The sequence below is a fragment of the Typha latifolia genome, chromosome 5 (assembly GCF_019914945.1).
Source record: "Typha latifolia isolate L0001 chromosome 5, TyphaL0001v2, whole genome shotgun sequence".
NCBI classification, from domain to species: Eukaryota; Viridiplantae; Streptophyta; class Magnoliopsida; order Poales; family Typhaceae; genus Typha; species Typha latifolia.
In genome coordinates, this window is record NC_133090.1 from 10,238,966 (window position 1) to 10,253,536 (window position 14,571).

Here is a 14,571-nt window from a genome sequence, read left to right on the forward strand (position 1 = left end):
TAATATATAGGAGGGGCATAATGATATCCTTGTATCGTAAAGCTTATTATTATGCCTAAAAGATTTGCAGTCACAAAATTAACGCTTTAAAATTATAGTTCCTTAATTAATGGACATGACAATTGCTATCATGTACAAGAAATTTAGTGGAAAGAGTAATCATCTAAAATATGTTTGACATATATGCTTCTTATATATCTTCCTATCTGGCGTTGCTATTAGATTATTAAATGGTGTTTCCTATATTAAATTTACTGAAGATTATTCTATTTTTGGTTTAATATTACAAGAAAGTTGGCATGCAATTTTTTTTTTCCTTAAAACTGTACATCGGATCATAGGGTCCACTGAGATGGATCCATCAACTCATCATAGAGTCCATCGAATTACTAAGATGGGCCTACACCACTGAAGCATAAAATAACAAAGAAACATGACAGAAACACATGCAAGTTTAGGGTAAGTAGCATGAGAGTTTAAAACTTTCTCACTTTATACTACCAACGAGTAAGCAAAGGTGCCCATTGAGGTGGATCCACCAACTCACCAAAGCATCACAAGAGCCAACAATATTCCATTACTCCAAGATGAGACCATACTATATAACTTAACATGAAATAAAAAGTTAGGCGCAAAAGAAACCATTATAGCTTTGAGTAAACAGAATGTGAGATTAAAAAGCAAAGCAGTCTTTCTGGGAAAAATAATTAAAAGCATGGTCATTCTTGGTATGTAACAATGCATGCAAAAAAGAAACATAGATTTGTTGTTTACTCATGCAGAGAGAGAGAGAGAGAGAGAGAGAGAGAGAGAGAGAGAGAGAGAGAGAGAGAGGTTAAAGAAGACAGGAAGCTAGGGAGTCATGGGTGCTTAGGGAACCAAACAGGCATGCAAGATCCCAAGGAGATGGGCTTCTAAAAGAGAATTGTTTGTGTCCAAAGGGGGGCAAGGTTGACACCAAAAGATTTGGGCTTTGAGAAATCCCATGGTTTTGTTAGGAGACAAGGGGCAGGAATTAAGGTGGTGGAGATGTGGGTTGGTGCACTCTCAAAGACAACTAACAGGCAAATCTGGGGCATGAGCACAGAAAACAAGAACAAAACCCCCCTTATTGGGAGCACAAGACAAGAGAGTATATATATCAAACACTAGGTGGCCTTTTTGCAGAATAGAAGGGCCTATGCGATGATTACCCTCATTCAATCCATCTCTGTCTTATAAATGCCATCCTTAAACCTCTTTAATAATAATGCTTAGTAGTGACTGGGCATTATTAGTAATAATAAACTCACTGCGTTAAGCACCAACAAGCAACTGAATGCAAGCATGAGGTCTCATGAATAACTAAATGTGAGAGATGTCATCCATTAGCATAAAATATCCAAAGAGATGAACAACAATAGGAAGTGCAAAAGCCACACACAACCAAGGATCGACAAGAAATTAATAGAAAGATAACACAATAAATCCATTCACGAAAACATAGCACTTAAAATATCCAAATGCACATTAAGTACTAAGAAATACAAAGGAAAAATACATCTAGAGTAGAGGGATAAAAAAATTCGTGAGGGAATTAATTAACAAATGGTGCAACAAACCAGCCTAGTTTATAGAGATCAGGAAACGAGTTAAAGAAGAGGAAGCCAGTTTTGTTCACTACTTCCGAAATCCCCCATGCAACGTCCACGGTCATCCATGACTCCATCCCTCTCCTTCCCTCCTTCCCTCCTTCCCTCCTTCCCATGAAACTAGATAAGAAACTAGGGTTAGGGTTTTGTAGCAAATATCCTACTTAACCTACGTACATATATTTTCCTAGCTACTTCCCCCTCCCTCTTCCCCTACATGGGCATTTTTACTTGAGACCAAGAAATCATGCAAACACACCAAGAAAAGAAAAAAAAAAGAGAAGTAAAATAACTCGAACTAACCAATTAATTAGTTTTTTTTGTAGGTTTTTTTGCATTAGTGCCAAGAAGAGAGGGAGAAGAGGGGCTTGTTCTGCCATCCTAAGAGAAACGATCCCCTCACCATCTGTAGCTGGTAACCTTCCGATGGATAATGAAGTCGCAGCAAAAGTTTCGCCTGCGATAGAGCGAAAGCGCTGAGCTGGCGGCCGGCGAACCCCGCCGACTTCATCGCTATCTCCCAGCGATCGAGCCGATCTTGGCGGCAGGCTTCCTCCTCGTCGCTGGCCACCGCGTCCTCGATCTCCCGCCCGAGCCATTCCTCCACCGCCAGCCGCTCTGGGCTCCCCGGCGGCACCGTCGCCTCGAGCGACTCGAACACCGCTGTGTAGTAGTCCAGCGCCTCCAAGAACCTGTGTATAAAACTCGACGAGCTGTAGCTGACCTCCCTCTCCGCCACCGCCACCACCTCCGGGCTCATCGCCTTGATGCCGATCAAGAAGTCCCTAAGCTCGTCCTTCCGGAGCTTGTGCAAGTAGAGCACGCAGTTGACGGCGAGCATCTCGCCCGGTTGCAATTGGAGGGAGGTAGTGGAGATGGAGTTTGAACTGGAGGGGAGGAGGAGGGGGTGGAATTGGAAGGAAAGGTTTAGGGAGCGCGCGAAGGCGTGGAGGCGGTCGGCGGTGCGGAGGAGGACGTCGAGATTCGGGCCGGTGCCAGTGATCCGGATCGACGGTGGATCCGGGCGGTCAGCGATGGCCTGGAGGAGCGGCGGCCACTGCACGCCGTGGGCGGTGTCGAAGTCGAGGATGTGGATCTTGCTGCGGCCGTCAGCCGCCACAGTGTCGAGGATGGCCTGGTTAGCGGTGAGGTGGGCGAAGCGGAGGAACGGCGTGATCTTGTTGAAGGAGAGGTAGGACGAGGACTGGAGCGAGGACTCGTCGTCGAGATGGAGGACGTGGCGGCGGCTGCGTCGGTCGAGGCGGAGGGAGAGCGCCCGGGCGAAGCGGTGGGCGACGCGATCGGCGGAGTCGCCGCAGGGGGAGGCGGCGGAGAGCAAGAAGGAGGCCCCACGATGGGCTGCGGGGAGGTCATCGCCGCGGTGGATGAGCTCGGCGCAGCGGATCAGGAGCTGTCGGGCGCCGGCGGAAGGCGAGGCGATTAGGCCGCGGTGGAGATGGGGGTGGTGGGGATGGTGATCTGGGTCTTGCTCAGATTCCTCATGGGAGTTGAGTGAGCTGAGCATAGTTTAAACAAAGAGTAGTCGTAGTAAGGAGTGGAGATGGAGTTGGAGTGAGAGGAGGAGGAGGAGGAGATTGCGGAGGTTGCATTCCTTTGCTTTAATAGAACATCTGGGAGTGCAGCAGCTTCCTTGACAGGACATGATCTGCCAAAAAATACAGAGAGGGAAGTGAGAGTAGTAGTAGTAGTAGTAGTAGTAGGGAGTGGCAGCTTGTCTATAGACTCACTCAGAGCTTCTCTCTCTTTCTCTTTCTCTCTCTCTATATATCTTTCTATCTCTTTCCCTATCTTTATCTTTATGGAAATGTGGCAGGAGAGGGGGGGTGGGTTTATGCCTTTGTTGTCCTTTCCCCCATGGACTTTGGTGCCAATTGGGCTTCCTGGGGTTGATTAATTTGATGTCTGCTTAGAAAATGATGAAGGCCTAAATGAGGGCTCCAAGGAATCTAAAACATTCTGAAGGGCTAAGATACTAAGCTAGCTTGTAATGAAGAGAGAGAAGTAGAGGCAAGTTAGGTGGAAAGAGTGAGAGTGAGGACTAAACACAAGATTCAGAGAACTAAAAGATGCTGCTAATCTTGCAGATGAGAAGCAGATACAGGAGATGCCATCTGGGTGTAACAGTTTGGAGAACCTACTTTTTACCTTTAACTTCTGTGTTTCCTCTTCTCTCTCTCTCTCTCTCACCTCTTCCCCTGGATCTACACACGCAAAGCTTTTAATGGGTGAACAGAGACTACACACCCCCAACTCCAACTATCTTTTGTTTTGTCTCATTGTAGGATCTCCACTGATGGCTTTCAGATAACTTCCTTGCAGCTCTCTCCCCTTTGTTGCCAGTACAAAGGTGGAGACTGTTATAACAAGTAATCCACCTCTCTCACTTCCCTTCTTTAAAAGCCAAAGCTCTCTCTCTCTAAATATATATATATATATATTATATATGATTTCTCTCTCTATGGCTTGTTTGTGTACAAAGTATTGGAGAGGGGATCCAAGCAACAACAACAGCAAGAAAGTGAAGGGGGGGAGGGGAGGGGGCAAACACCATGATCCTGCTAGCTACCATCATCACTGCATCCTTCCATTGAACGCTCACATCAATGTAAACCCAAAGGCATCCGGGTACAACCCAATAGCAAACAAATGGAATATTGCAGGCCCAAGGGTGAAAGACATTTGCCAAATGGATGTAATGTTTCAGAAACCCAACCCCAGATGAGGAAACTCTGTCACCAGCTGCACTTCCATCACCCCCCCCTTCCCCTAATCACCCACAATTCATAAAGATGCCTTGCTTGTTTTGCTTGCAAAAAAAGTTGCGAGATTTTGCAGAAAGGAACACAAATCTTATTCCTTTGATGAAAGCAAAAAGATCTGTGTATGATCAATATAAATCTCTATAAATAATGATGTGGGTCTCTCTCTCGTGTGCTTCAAATCCCAACCAGCTTAAAAAGTACTGGGGAGAAATCTTACTATAACTTGTGGGAATTGAAGAGCTCTCATCCCCAAAACAGCAAAGGAATCTGCTGCTCCTCCCTCTGCTCTGCAAAGCATCAGGAGAAGGAAAAAAAGAGGGAAGTTAATGAGGACAAGCAGCAACCAAACAAGCCAAAGTAAAACAAATCAAACAATTCAGTGGGTGCGAAAAGAAGAAAAAGATAAAAGAAAAGAAGACCTTATAAAAGAACAAACAAATAGAAGTTGCTCATCCTTGCCCAGTTATTACCTCTATCACATTAAATGCACTGACTTGACATGCTCAAAAGTCCACTCTTTTCATGCAGAGCCTCCTTCCATTTGCTGGGTCTCTTTGTCCTCTCTCTCTCTCCCCCCAATCCCCCCTTCCTTCCTTCCTTAACTTGCTTATCAGAACACCCAACCGTTCCTTTGGTCCGCTCTGCAAACAATTCCCCCCACCTAATAGATAACCTCACACCACTAAAGCCAAGTATTATATGAGAAACATATAAAACTCCCCCAGAGAAAGAGAGATAGAAAGAGAGAGAGAGGCATATTTTTGAGTGGAGTTCAAGGGAAGGAAAAGGGAGGACACTCGAGAACACATGGGGACCAATGTGGAAATGGGTCATAGAGTATTGTTGAAAAGAAGCAAAGATTAGCCCAAAGAAGAGAGCTAGCCCACTAATATTTATTTTTCTCCTTCTTCCTCCTCCTCCTCCTCCTCTTCTCTTACCTCAATCTATAACAGCCAATAACTACTGGCTTCTTCCAACCCACTCGTGTGCAGATCACTTCAGAAAAAGATGGAAGAGTTGGAACAGTACATCTCCTATCAGCTTTATTTTAAACGGGAAACCAAGACAAGATGGGATCTTTGAAAGCCATTCCCCTACCACTCCTCCAATCCCATCACACTCTATGCAACCAACTTTATCCCAATTCCCAACATCTATGAGGGAAAGTCAAGGCCAGTATCAAAATGTCAACTGACAGGAGGACCGCAACAATCTCATGTCATGAACTTACCAAGCTTTATTGCTACAACCTTGATAGATTCTGCATAATACTTGAAATGCTCTTATGGGGAGCATGGTTTCTTTGAGTTGCTAGCTATTATCATGACAACAAGTCCATATGTGGGATGCAACTTATAAGAATGTTTGCTAATCAACAATTTATAACCCATTTTATTTTTTAGTAAAAAGTGATTCGGTCTTAAAGTCGGCATATTTTGGTGATAGGTTACAATAACTAAAGAACACTAAAGTAAAGAAAATGCTGAACTTGAGAGTGATTCGCATTTCATAAGAAAATTATTCTCCATATTTTTTTAATAAAATATCCCTAGTAACAGGAAATCAATTGTACCCAAACCATTCTTAGGAACCAACAGGAACTCTTTTTTTTTTTTTTTTTTGACAAGTCAATTGACAAGAATATCCCATTTTATATTCAATTGTTCCTCAGTACAATTTTGGTTTGAAAATTTTGGCCAAAAAGAGGCAGTCTATATCGCACAAAATACTAATGTAAATATATATTATATAATTTAACTTTTTACCCTAGTCGACATACTTCCACAGAATAAGCAAAATTATATAACTATTTTACTATCTATACGACATTATATTCAATAGTCGTTCTGATAGATAGGAATATCTAAATTCAAGAAATTATTGATAAAAAAGTTTCTCAACAGTAGTCGTGCAAGACGAACACGACGTAAGCTTACCATAATAAATAAGAGTTTGTTTATCTATGAAATCCTCTTTATCATGAATAATAACGAAAAGAGAGAGATAATTTTAATCTCTCTTTGTAAAATTCTTATAGTATTAATTTCAATCTCCCCTCCAAGCAGCCTGTAGCTGTAAACAACTCCTCAAATGAGCAACCATGCTCATAATATAATGGATTCATGACCATCTCTCTTTTCGAAAAAGAAAAAGAAAAAAGAGAGAGTAAGTTATGCAACACGTAGATGAGGCGATGCACAACATTATATTGACTGATTTATTTTCCTAAAATTAAGGTTTAAGTACCATGAAAAGAGTTTTATATGCGAAACTACCAATTAAAATGAGTGGCAAAGCATTACTGTTGTGAAACTTATATTATATATCTAATTTTCCTTAGGATAAAACTTTGACTCAGTGTAAAGATGGGAGCATATTTTGAATTTTGTATCTATAGAAAATTAGCTTTATATTATTCCACCCACTTAGCTTATAAGCTTTGAACGATTAGGGTCAGAATGAGTTAAAATATATGTATATATTGGTATAGGAAATGCTATTGGCATAGAAAAATTTCCAGGAAAAGAGCTAGAAACGTGAAGACAAAATGATTTGTTCTGTAAATTTTCTTAGAGAATTGATTTATAAGTTTAATTAACTAATAATATAATAACGTGACAATATAAACTCTGAAGTGCATGTCATGTCATATGCTATATAATATACATGCACACTATGGTACTATGTCACCAGGTAGAGGTGACAACCTATTGATTGTTGTCTCCTCTCCCTCTTTTTCCTTTCTCTTGGTTTCTCTCCTCCCCCTTGCCTCCTTTCTATTGGAATTATTACTACTTCTACGTTTATCTTAGATAATATCTTACATAATCCTCTCCTTTGGCTTTTTGCTTTTAATTTGTTTGTAAATATACTTAAGTGGCTTCCAATTAACTCCATCTATCAAAACTTGGCAATGTCAAACCAGTGAAAGCCAACTTCATATATATGCAAAAGGATCCCCATAGATCCCAATTTCTCAAATAGAATCCCTCCGTTTGTTTGTTGACTTGTTGTAATTTTTATATAATTGTGATCAAATTTTTTTAAAAATATTATAATTACTATTATATTTTTCAAAATGTCACTAAAATTATTGAGCTCTTTTAAAAATATCATTATATCAATTAAATCTAATTAATCATATTTAAAAAAAAACTTATATTTAAACGATCACTTTGCCTTTATATAATGCATAGATTAGTTTGAAAGTTACCCAATATTATTCAATATCATATTACAAGAAAAATAAAAACTTATTATGCAAGACAAAAGTTATTGATAAATATTTTGCATTCTAAACTTATCATCAGTTAGGAATATTTTCTAAATATTCTATCAAAAACTAACTATAAATAACAATTTAGACAGGGTCAAAAGACGACCATGATATCTTTAAAATATTTCAATTGAAATTATGTAAAACCCCTTTATTATTTCAATACAGGTGTGGAGAAATTTATAGTCAATTAATCCAAGAAAGAAAAGTTGCATTATTTACGTACCTTCACAACAACCATACAAAGAATGGCAGGAGTCCCACCTAATGTGGACTCTAATTCTAAAAGCAAGCTTAATAAGGGCATACATTAATCCTGCTAATGCAACCAACCCAAATTCCAAAAGCAACAAGCTTATGACTATATCTTGGATTGACTTTTGGTAGATTTGACTTGGATTCGGTTGGTATATTTTATGCTAATCCTTTAGAACTCTATCATTAACTTTCAAAATCCATTACCTCTTTCTCTACACACCAAACTAGATATAGAATGCGATCTCTAGGGCTTCATCTCTTTTGCTCATATTTGTTCCTTTACTTCCACCCACATATCTTTTACAATAGCTGCATGCCATTAATGGACAAAAGTAAGGTTCTAATACCATCAACAGTATCAAATTAAAAAAGTTTAGCAACTTGCAAAGATTCCCTAATCCCTAATTACTTTTTGTAATTAACAAAATGTCGCTGTCCCGCAGGACCAAATCGCATCGCATGCCATCGTATCATTCATCCACCCTTTGGTTTTTTCTTAATGTGATGGAGATGCATGAGTATTAAATAAGAGGGAGAAGAATTTTGTTAGTAATGTTGGTGGCCCAAGAGAGGGTCTAAAGGATGGAAGATCATTTTAAAGATGCTTTGGATCAAATTGATTGTGACAATAGCAATGTGGGTTTAGTAGTGATAGAAAGGGAAGTTAACCACTACCTCTGGATTTTATTAAGAAGCATCTAGTGTTAGAAGAACTTTAATATGAAATAGAACTAGGGGAAAGGTGGTATTGATGACCTAGTAGGAGAATGATGGGGCTTACCTCACAATTCTCCTACTCTTCTCATATCTAAGTGGGCTCTCTCTATGAAAGATTCCTCACCCATTGCATGCCTTTCAGACTTTATTGTCAAGTTTATACTCACTCATATATTTAACTCAGCATTTGTGATTGAAAATTACATCTAGAGCATCAAAGCTAGTTTTAGTTTGATCCTTCTAAAGAGTGGATGAGGGTGGAACTTCTTTTCTAATCTGAAAAGGACTGATATGCATTGTGCACTAGGAAGTATCAAAGTCACCATTTGCTACTAAACTCTAGCCTATGTAAATTTAGGGCTGTGAATATGATTGACGGCTTGTAGCCAGCTCGCAAGCCGTTTCCACCTCATCTCAATGACAAGTGAAACTGAGGTGCTGGAGCTCAACCTTGCCTTAATTTTGAGACCATTCAAACTCTTAGCTCACTCCGAGCTGCGCCTTACCATAATTTTGAGCCCAGTCCTCTTTTCCGCCTATTCCATTAACAAATAGAAAAAGAAAAAAAAGTCGGGGAACTGCACTAAGTTGGAAAGAAAGAGAAACATTCGAGATTAGAGGCTTACCTAAATTGTAACTACAAATATTAAGAATCAACTTTAATTATAGATACAAGGATCATCCTAGAAAATTCTACATCATATAGTGTGTTTCCTATTTGATGTATTTCAACTAAACAATTACTTCACAGATAAATAACTTTAATGACATGCATAATAATCTTTTATATCTTTTACGAGGGAGAAGCAGAAGATGAACATAAGATTCCAAAGATTTGGTATAGAAATATACAGGACATCTATTGCAGACAATTGAAATATAGTCCAGCTTGATAAGGCCCAAGAGAGATTAGTTTTCAAATTATCTTCAAATTTTATTAGGTCAATTTTCAAATTTACAAATTCATTCATAGGGGAAAAGACGGATGCATCTCCAAACCAAGGTAGGCAAGACAGTGCTGAAACTTACAAGAATCTTTAAGTTCTTTTCTCTATAAGAGGTGCCCCGTTGAAACGTCTCTAACGCATTATATGTCTCTGCCTTCAACGCCTTTCAGACTGGTAACCAGCCACAGCAAAAATGGAATTTCCATGATGACTGCAAAACCATCTAATAATAAAACAATGAAGCTAAATTAGATAAATCAATTATCAGTAGACATCAAAACTGGATATGAGATTTAATAGGTTTAGGGCCTTCTATGGAACTTTCATGAAGTGACATCCTATTCTACTCCTGGTGAAGTTCTTAAATAATCCAATTGAAAATTTCTCCGTGACATATCCAATGTGTTTCAGGCTTTCCACACTGAATGCAAGACATCCGATCTTTCAGATTCACTGCTGTGCCACAAGTTTTCTGAGTGATGTAACTGCCAGACAAAGCTTCCTCATAACTTGAAACACCCATCTACATGCAGAATAAGTATTATATCTAGTATTAGAAATGGCGTCATATTTTGTATGATCATTATCACAATTAGTACATACCACTATCTTTCATTTATTAATCTACCTAAACACTGTCTAACATCTCAGCCAAGTTAAAAAATTGGGACTGCCAATTACTGCCAAGAGAAAAAAGAAGGTAAGCTAAAATTTTTGTCGCATAATATAAGTTAAATTTGATATCTATTAAGATCCACAGTTAAAGAAATCACAGATTACTAAAAGGATGCTTGCAATTTAGAAGGTCATCGAAAGACGTTACCTGCTCCTACTACAAAACCTCTGAAGCCACAAGAAAGGAGGCAACAGTTGACCAAAGAATCACCTCTATTTCAAATTGGGCACTTGGAACTTTATCCAGCATATCTACAGCAATTGTGAGGAAAGATGCTTCAATACAGTGTAGATGTCCTCCAACTTTGGATGTGTCACCTGTCCTGTGAAGAATTGATGAATCTCGAAGTCCACATCTATCCAACTGCATCCCACAGTTTTGGTCACCCCATTACCCCTCATCAGGCACCTAGCCTCTGCAGCAGCATCCCATGAGTGACCTCTAGCATACATATTCGATAGAAGCACATAGTTACCAGGATTCCCTGGCTCACTTTTGAAAAGTTCTCTTGCTGCAATTTTGCCAAATTTGATATGGCAATGCATCCTGCAGGCATTGAGCAAGGCTCCCCAAACACCTGCATGTGGTTCTATCGGCATAGTGTTAACCAAGTCATATGCATACTCTATATATCCTGCTCGACCATAAAGATCAATCATGCAAGCATAGTGGTCAACTGATGGCTCAATTGCATGATCCCTAATCATGCAATCAAAATAATGACGACCAGCATCTAAAAGTCCAGCATGGCTGCATGCGGACAAGATGCCCAGGAAAGTGACTGTGTCAGGCTTCAATCCTTTCTCCAGCATCTTGGGAAAAAGCTTCAGTGCATTTTTGCCTTGTCCATGATTAGCAAAACTAGCTATCATCACATTATAAGACACTACATCTTTCATTGGCATCTCAGAGAACACTAGATAAGCTTCACTGGCACTGCCGCATTTAGAATACATGTCCATTAAAGAATTAAGCACATAACAGTTCATCTCAATGCAATTTTTCTTCAGGAATCCATGAATTTGCCTTGCAATTTTAGGAGATCCTAACTGACTACAAGCAGACATCAAGATGGCCATAGTCACATGGTCAGGTTTTACAGGGTCCAGAAGCATACCTTTGAAAAGGTTTACAGCTTTGTTCCATTCTCCACTATGAGAATACCCCGAGATCAGTGCATTCCATGAATTAATATTTTTTTCTGGCATCTGATTAAAAAGATTCCAAGCAACCAATGTATTTCCATCAGCTGCATAACCAGATATTATGGTATTCCACGAGATTGTATCCCTAATGGACATCCTATCAAAAACTTTCCGAGCAGCTTCAATATCACCAGCCTTTGCATAGCACGCCATCATGCTATTACATGCCACAACATTCCCTGCAGACATGCTTGCAAAAACTACCCTTGCTTCTAGGACCCACCCAAACTTCGCATACATGTCCAGTAATGCTGCTTGCACATATGTAGAGGAACTAAATCCAACTTTAGTTGTATAAGCATGAATTTGATTGCCTTCCATTATGGCCTTCAAAAATGAGCATGCTTTTAGCACAGATGACAAGGTAAAATGGTTTGGAGGAGGTCCATCTCTAAGCATTATCCTATAAATCAGAACAGCCTCCCTCGTAAGCTCAGATTCATGATTGGAGTAAGATGTAATAATGGCTGTCCAAAGGAAAACATTTGCAGAACCTATGAGGCTGTTAAATATTGTTCGTGCATAACATAAATTCCCCAATGCCTTACTGCAAAATGAGACAAGTTTAACTGCAGCATAGTTCTCATGATGGAGCCCACTGAGAAGTATTTGAGCATGAGCTTGTTTCAGTAATTCCAGTGATGTACATCTTTCAAGACATTTCAGTGTGCTTCCCGGCATATAGGGTGATGAGAGATGACTTCAATCCAATAGAAGTTACTGTACAAATCTGTCGCTCATTAAAATAACATACTGACTCATTAAAAAATCAGAAAGGGTGCTGTAGTGGGGAATCAAATGCTAAAAAAATGCAAACATGAGAATGTAGAACTTACATATGACAAAACAACCAAATCAATAAATCTCTCAACATACAACAAGATGAATAAGCCAATAAATTCTGGAAAAATAATAGTATTACATCCCTACGATGAACATTTGACAGCATCTCTATGACAAACAAATGTACAATTATTAGGACCTGTAGCTAGGATATTGAGATTTTTTTTGCATTTAGGAACACCATCAGAATATTTATAAATAAAAAAGGAGATTTAGTACTTGATCTCTTTCATGGGCATTTCCTTATCAGCATGGAAAATTGCATAATAGCAAGTCTTCATATGCATGTCTTTTAAACTATGGAGCACACATTGAAGCAACTGCTATCTCACCAAACCAGACAGGTATGGAAAATAAAGAAAATATAAATAAATGAAAAGAAAACAATATTACATAACAGCACAAGGGAAGCAGTATATACGAGGTTTCCTTAATTGAAAGGGCATACAATAAACATATGAAGAAAAAAGGAGTACATCGGACCGTGTAACAAATGGCCTTAAGGTTTGCATGCTCCAATAACTAAGTAGCAGTAGTTTCTGAATCATCCCCTTGAAGAACAACTAGGAAATTCAAGATTAACATCAATCAAAGTTCAAAGTATAATACTAGCTTAAGCCTCATTGAATGGATATGGAAAATTGGGGATGTAAGAAGAGCTATCTTTAGGGGTGAAAATGATTCGGATACGGATCAGATAGTGATCAATATATATTTGGATGAATAACAAAATTTAAACTCATATCATAACTACCGGATAACCAGATACGGACAAGATTTTAAATGGATATGGATATGAATAGGATATATAAACAAAAGATACATGATATAATTAAAAAAATAAAAATAATATTCAATCAGTACCTTTTTAATATGCATGAAAACACCTCTTTATGTTTCGCTTCCCTTTGAAAAGAGCGTGGTAATTAACTAAAGAACACGCTAATTAACTAAAGAGCATGCTAATTAACTATTCTTGAAGGTTAAAAATCATATAATATGCTCAAAGTAATACAATAAATACAAGGGGATTATATAAATGTGCTATTAAAAGAAAAACAAGATTAACTGCAGTTAAACAGAACTATGAAATAAACCAAACAGTAGAAAATTTGCAATACTAACTCCTCTCAGCTCTATAAATCTGAATCAAAACGAGAAGAAACCGTTGATCATGAACTAATTTTTATTAGCTCGCGTACTAATTGACGTTGTTTTAATAATCACAAAGATGACAAAGGCATCATGGAAGCTCTCTTTGACACCTAATTACCTTATATACCAATCAGAAGATTCTCCAAAGCAGTAACAAGGCCTCTTCCACCGCCATCGAAGCTAGATCTCCCTCGACTCCTGTAAATCGCAAATAATCGTCATCGTCCTCCGCTCTCTCACCATCAGCCGCCATCCTCGACACCCTTCTCGACGGCCACGGTAGCCTCACCGCCGACATCCTCGAGAAGCTCTCCCACCTCGCCTCGACCAAAGACGAGGAGAAAATAATCCGAGAGCTCCGTCAATCCAGCGCGGCTCGTCGACGCCGAGAACTTCCTCTTCCACCTCCTCCACAACGTCCCCTCACCTTTCGCCCGCATCAATGTGTTGGTATTCAAGTCCTCTCATACCCGTCAATGGAGGAGATGGAGGAGTCCAGTGGGTTGACGGTGGAAACGATACACCTTTAGCTGGGTCCTGGCCGTCTCGGAAGTAGCGCCAACGTCGAAGATGCTCGACCTCGGTGTCGTGGCAGGGGTGGGCATAGGGGGAGGAGATGGGTGGTTGACAGAGGTGACGAAGGCAACGGGCGATGGAGGGAGAGAAGATGGAATAGTGGTGGTGCTAATGGGCGGCGACGATGGGAGGGGAAGAGGCGGTGGTGGTAGAGCCGTAGAGGGCAGTGGAAACTGGCAAGGGAAGGGATGAAGTGAAAAAGGAAATAGTGAAATGGGATTTAGTTTTTTATACATAAGTGGGTTAACGAATATCCGATATTCAATATCTGAATCCAAATCCGACTAAATAACTGAATCTGAATTTTATTTTTCTATATCTATCCTTATCCTTATCCGATCCAAATCCGAAACGGATAGCAAATTTGCATCCGTATCCAGTCCGACTTAGATCCGGTAATAAGTTGGGTCGGAGTAAATCCAACCTGATTTCACCCTTAGCTATTTCCCTTGGAGATATTTCAATTTCCATTTGTGCTTCAAAGATCAAGCACTCTAATAAAA

General features: G+C 39.5%; 2 protein-coding genes across 11 annotated transcripts; both read right to left on the minus strand.

Annotated features, from left to right (window-relative positions):
• Positions 1 to 1,471: 1,471 nt before the first annotated feature.
• Positions 1,472 to 5,091, minus strand: LOC140788234 (protein MONOCULM 1). 7 transcript variants are annotated; one of them, XM_073137408.1, is made up of 3 exons: positions 4,885 to 5,091; positions 4,632 to 4,696; positions 1,472 to 3,297 (listed from the first exon to the last, which is right to left on the minus strand). In XM_073137408.1, exon 3 carries the CDS (start codon positions 3,154 to 3,156, stop codon positions 1,969 to 1,971), a length of 1,188 nt encoding a protein of 395 aa, XP_072993509.1. In that variant the 5' UTR covers positions 3,157 to 3,297; positions 4,632 to 4,696; positions 4,885 to 5,091; the 3' UTR covers positions 1,472 to 1,968. The 7 variants fall into 7 exon arrangements, with proteins under 7 accessions (XP_072993509.1, XP_072993507.1, XP_072993508.1 ...); XM_073137406.1 differs by having other exon boundaries at positions 4,632 to 4,701; XM_073137407.1 differs by lacking the exon at positions 4,885 to 5,091 and adding an exon at positions 4,834 to 4,876 and having other exon boundaries at positions 4,632 to 4,701.
• Positions 5,092 to 7,944: 2,853 nt separating this feature from the next.
• On the minus strand, positions 7,945 to 14,256 carry LOC140789929 (pentatricopeptide repeat-containing protein At5g08510-like). 4 transcript variants are annotated; one of them, XM_073139840.1, is made up of 4 exons: positions 13,611 to 14,256; positions 10,437 to 12,224; positions 9,696 to 9,836; positions 7,945 to 8,258 (listed from the first exon to the last, which is right to left on the minus strand). In XM_073139840.1, exon 2 carries the CDS (start codon positions 12,173 to 12,175, stop codon positions 10,541 to 10,543), a length of 1,635 nt encoding a protein of 544 aa, XP_072995941.1. In that variant the 5' UTR covers positions 12,176 to 12,224; positions 13,611 to 14,256; the 3' UTR covers positions 7,945 to 8,258; positions 9,696 to 9,836; positions 10,437 to 10,540. The 4 variants fall into 4 exon arrangements, with proteins under 4 accessions (XP_072995941.1, XP_072995942.1, XP_072995940.1 ...); XM_073139841.1 differs by lacking the exon at positions 7,945 to 8,258 and having other exon boundaries at positions 9,576 to 9,836; positions 10,437 to 12,214; XM_073139839.1 differs by lacking the exon at positions 7,945 to 8,258 and having other exon boundaries at positions 9,576 to 9,836.
• Between the last annotated feature and the right edge of the window lie 315 nt (positions 14,257 to 14,571).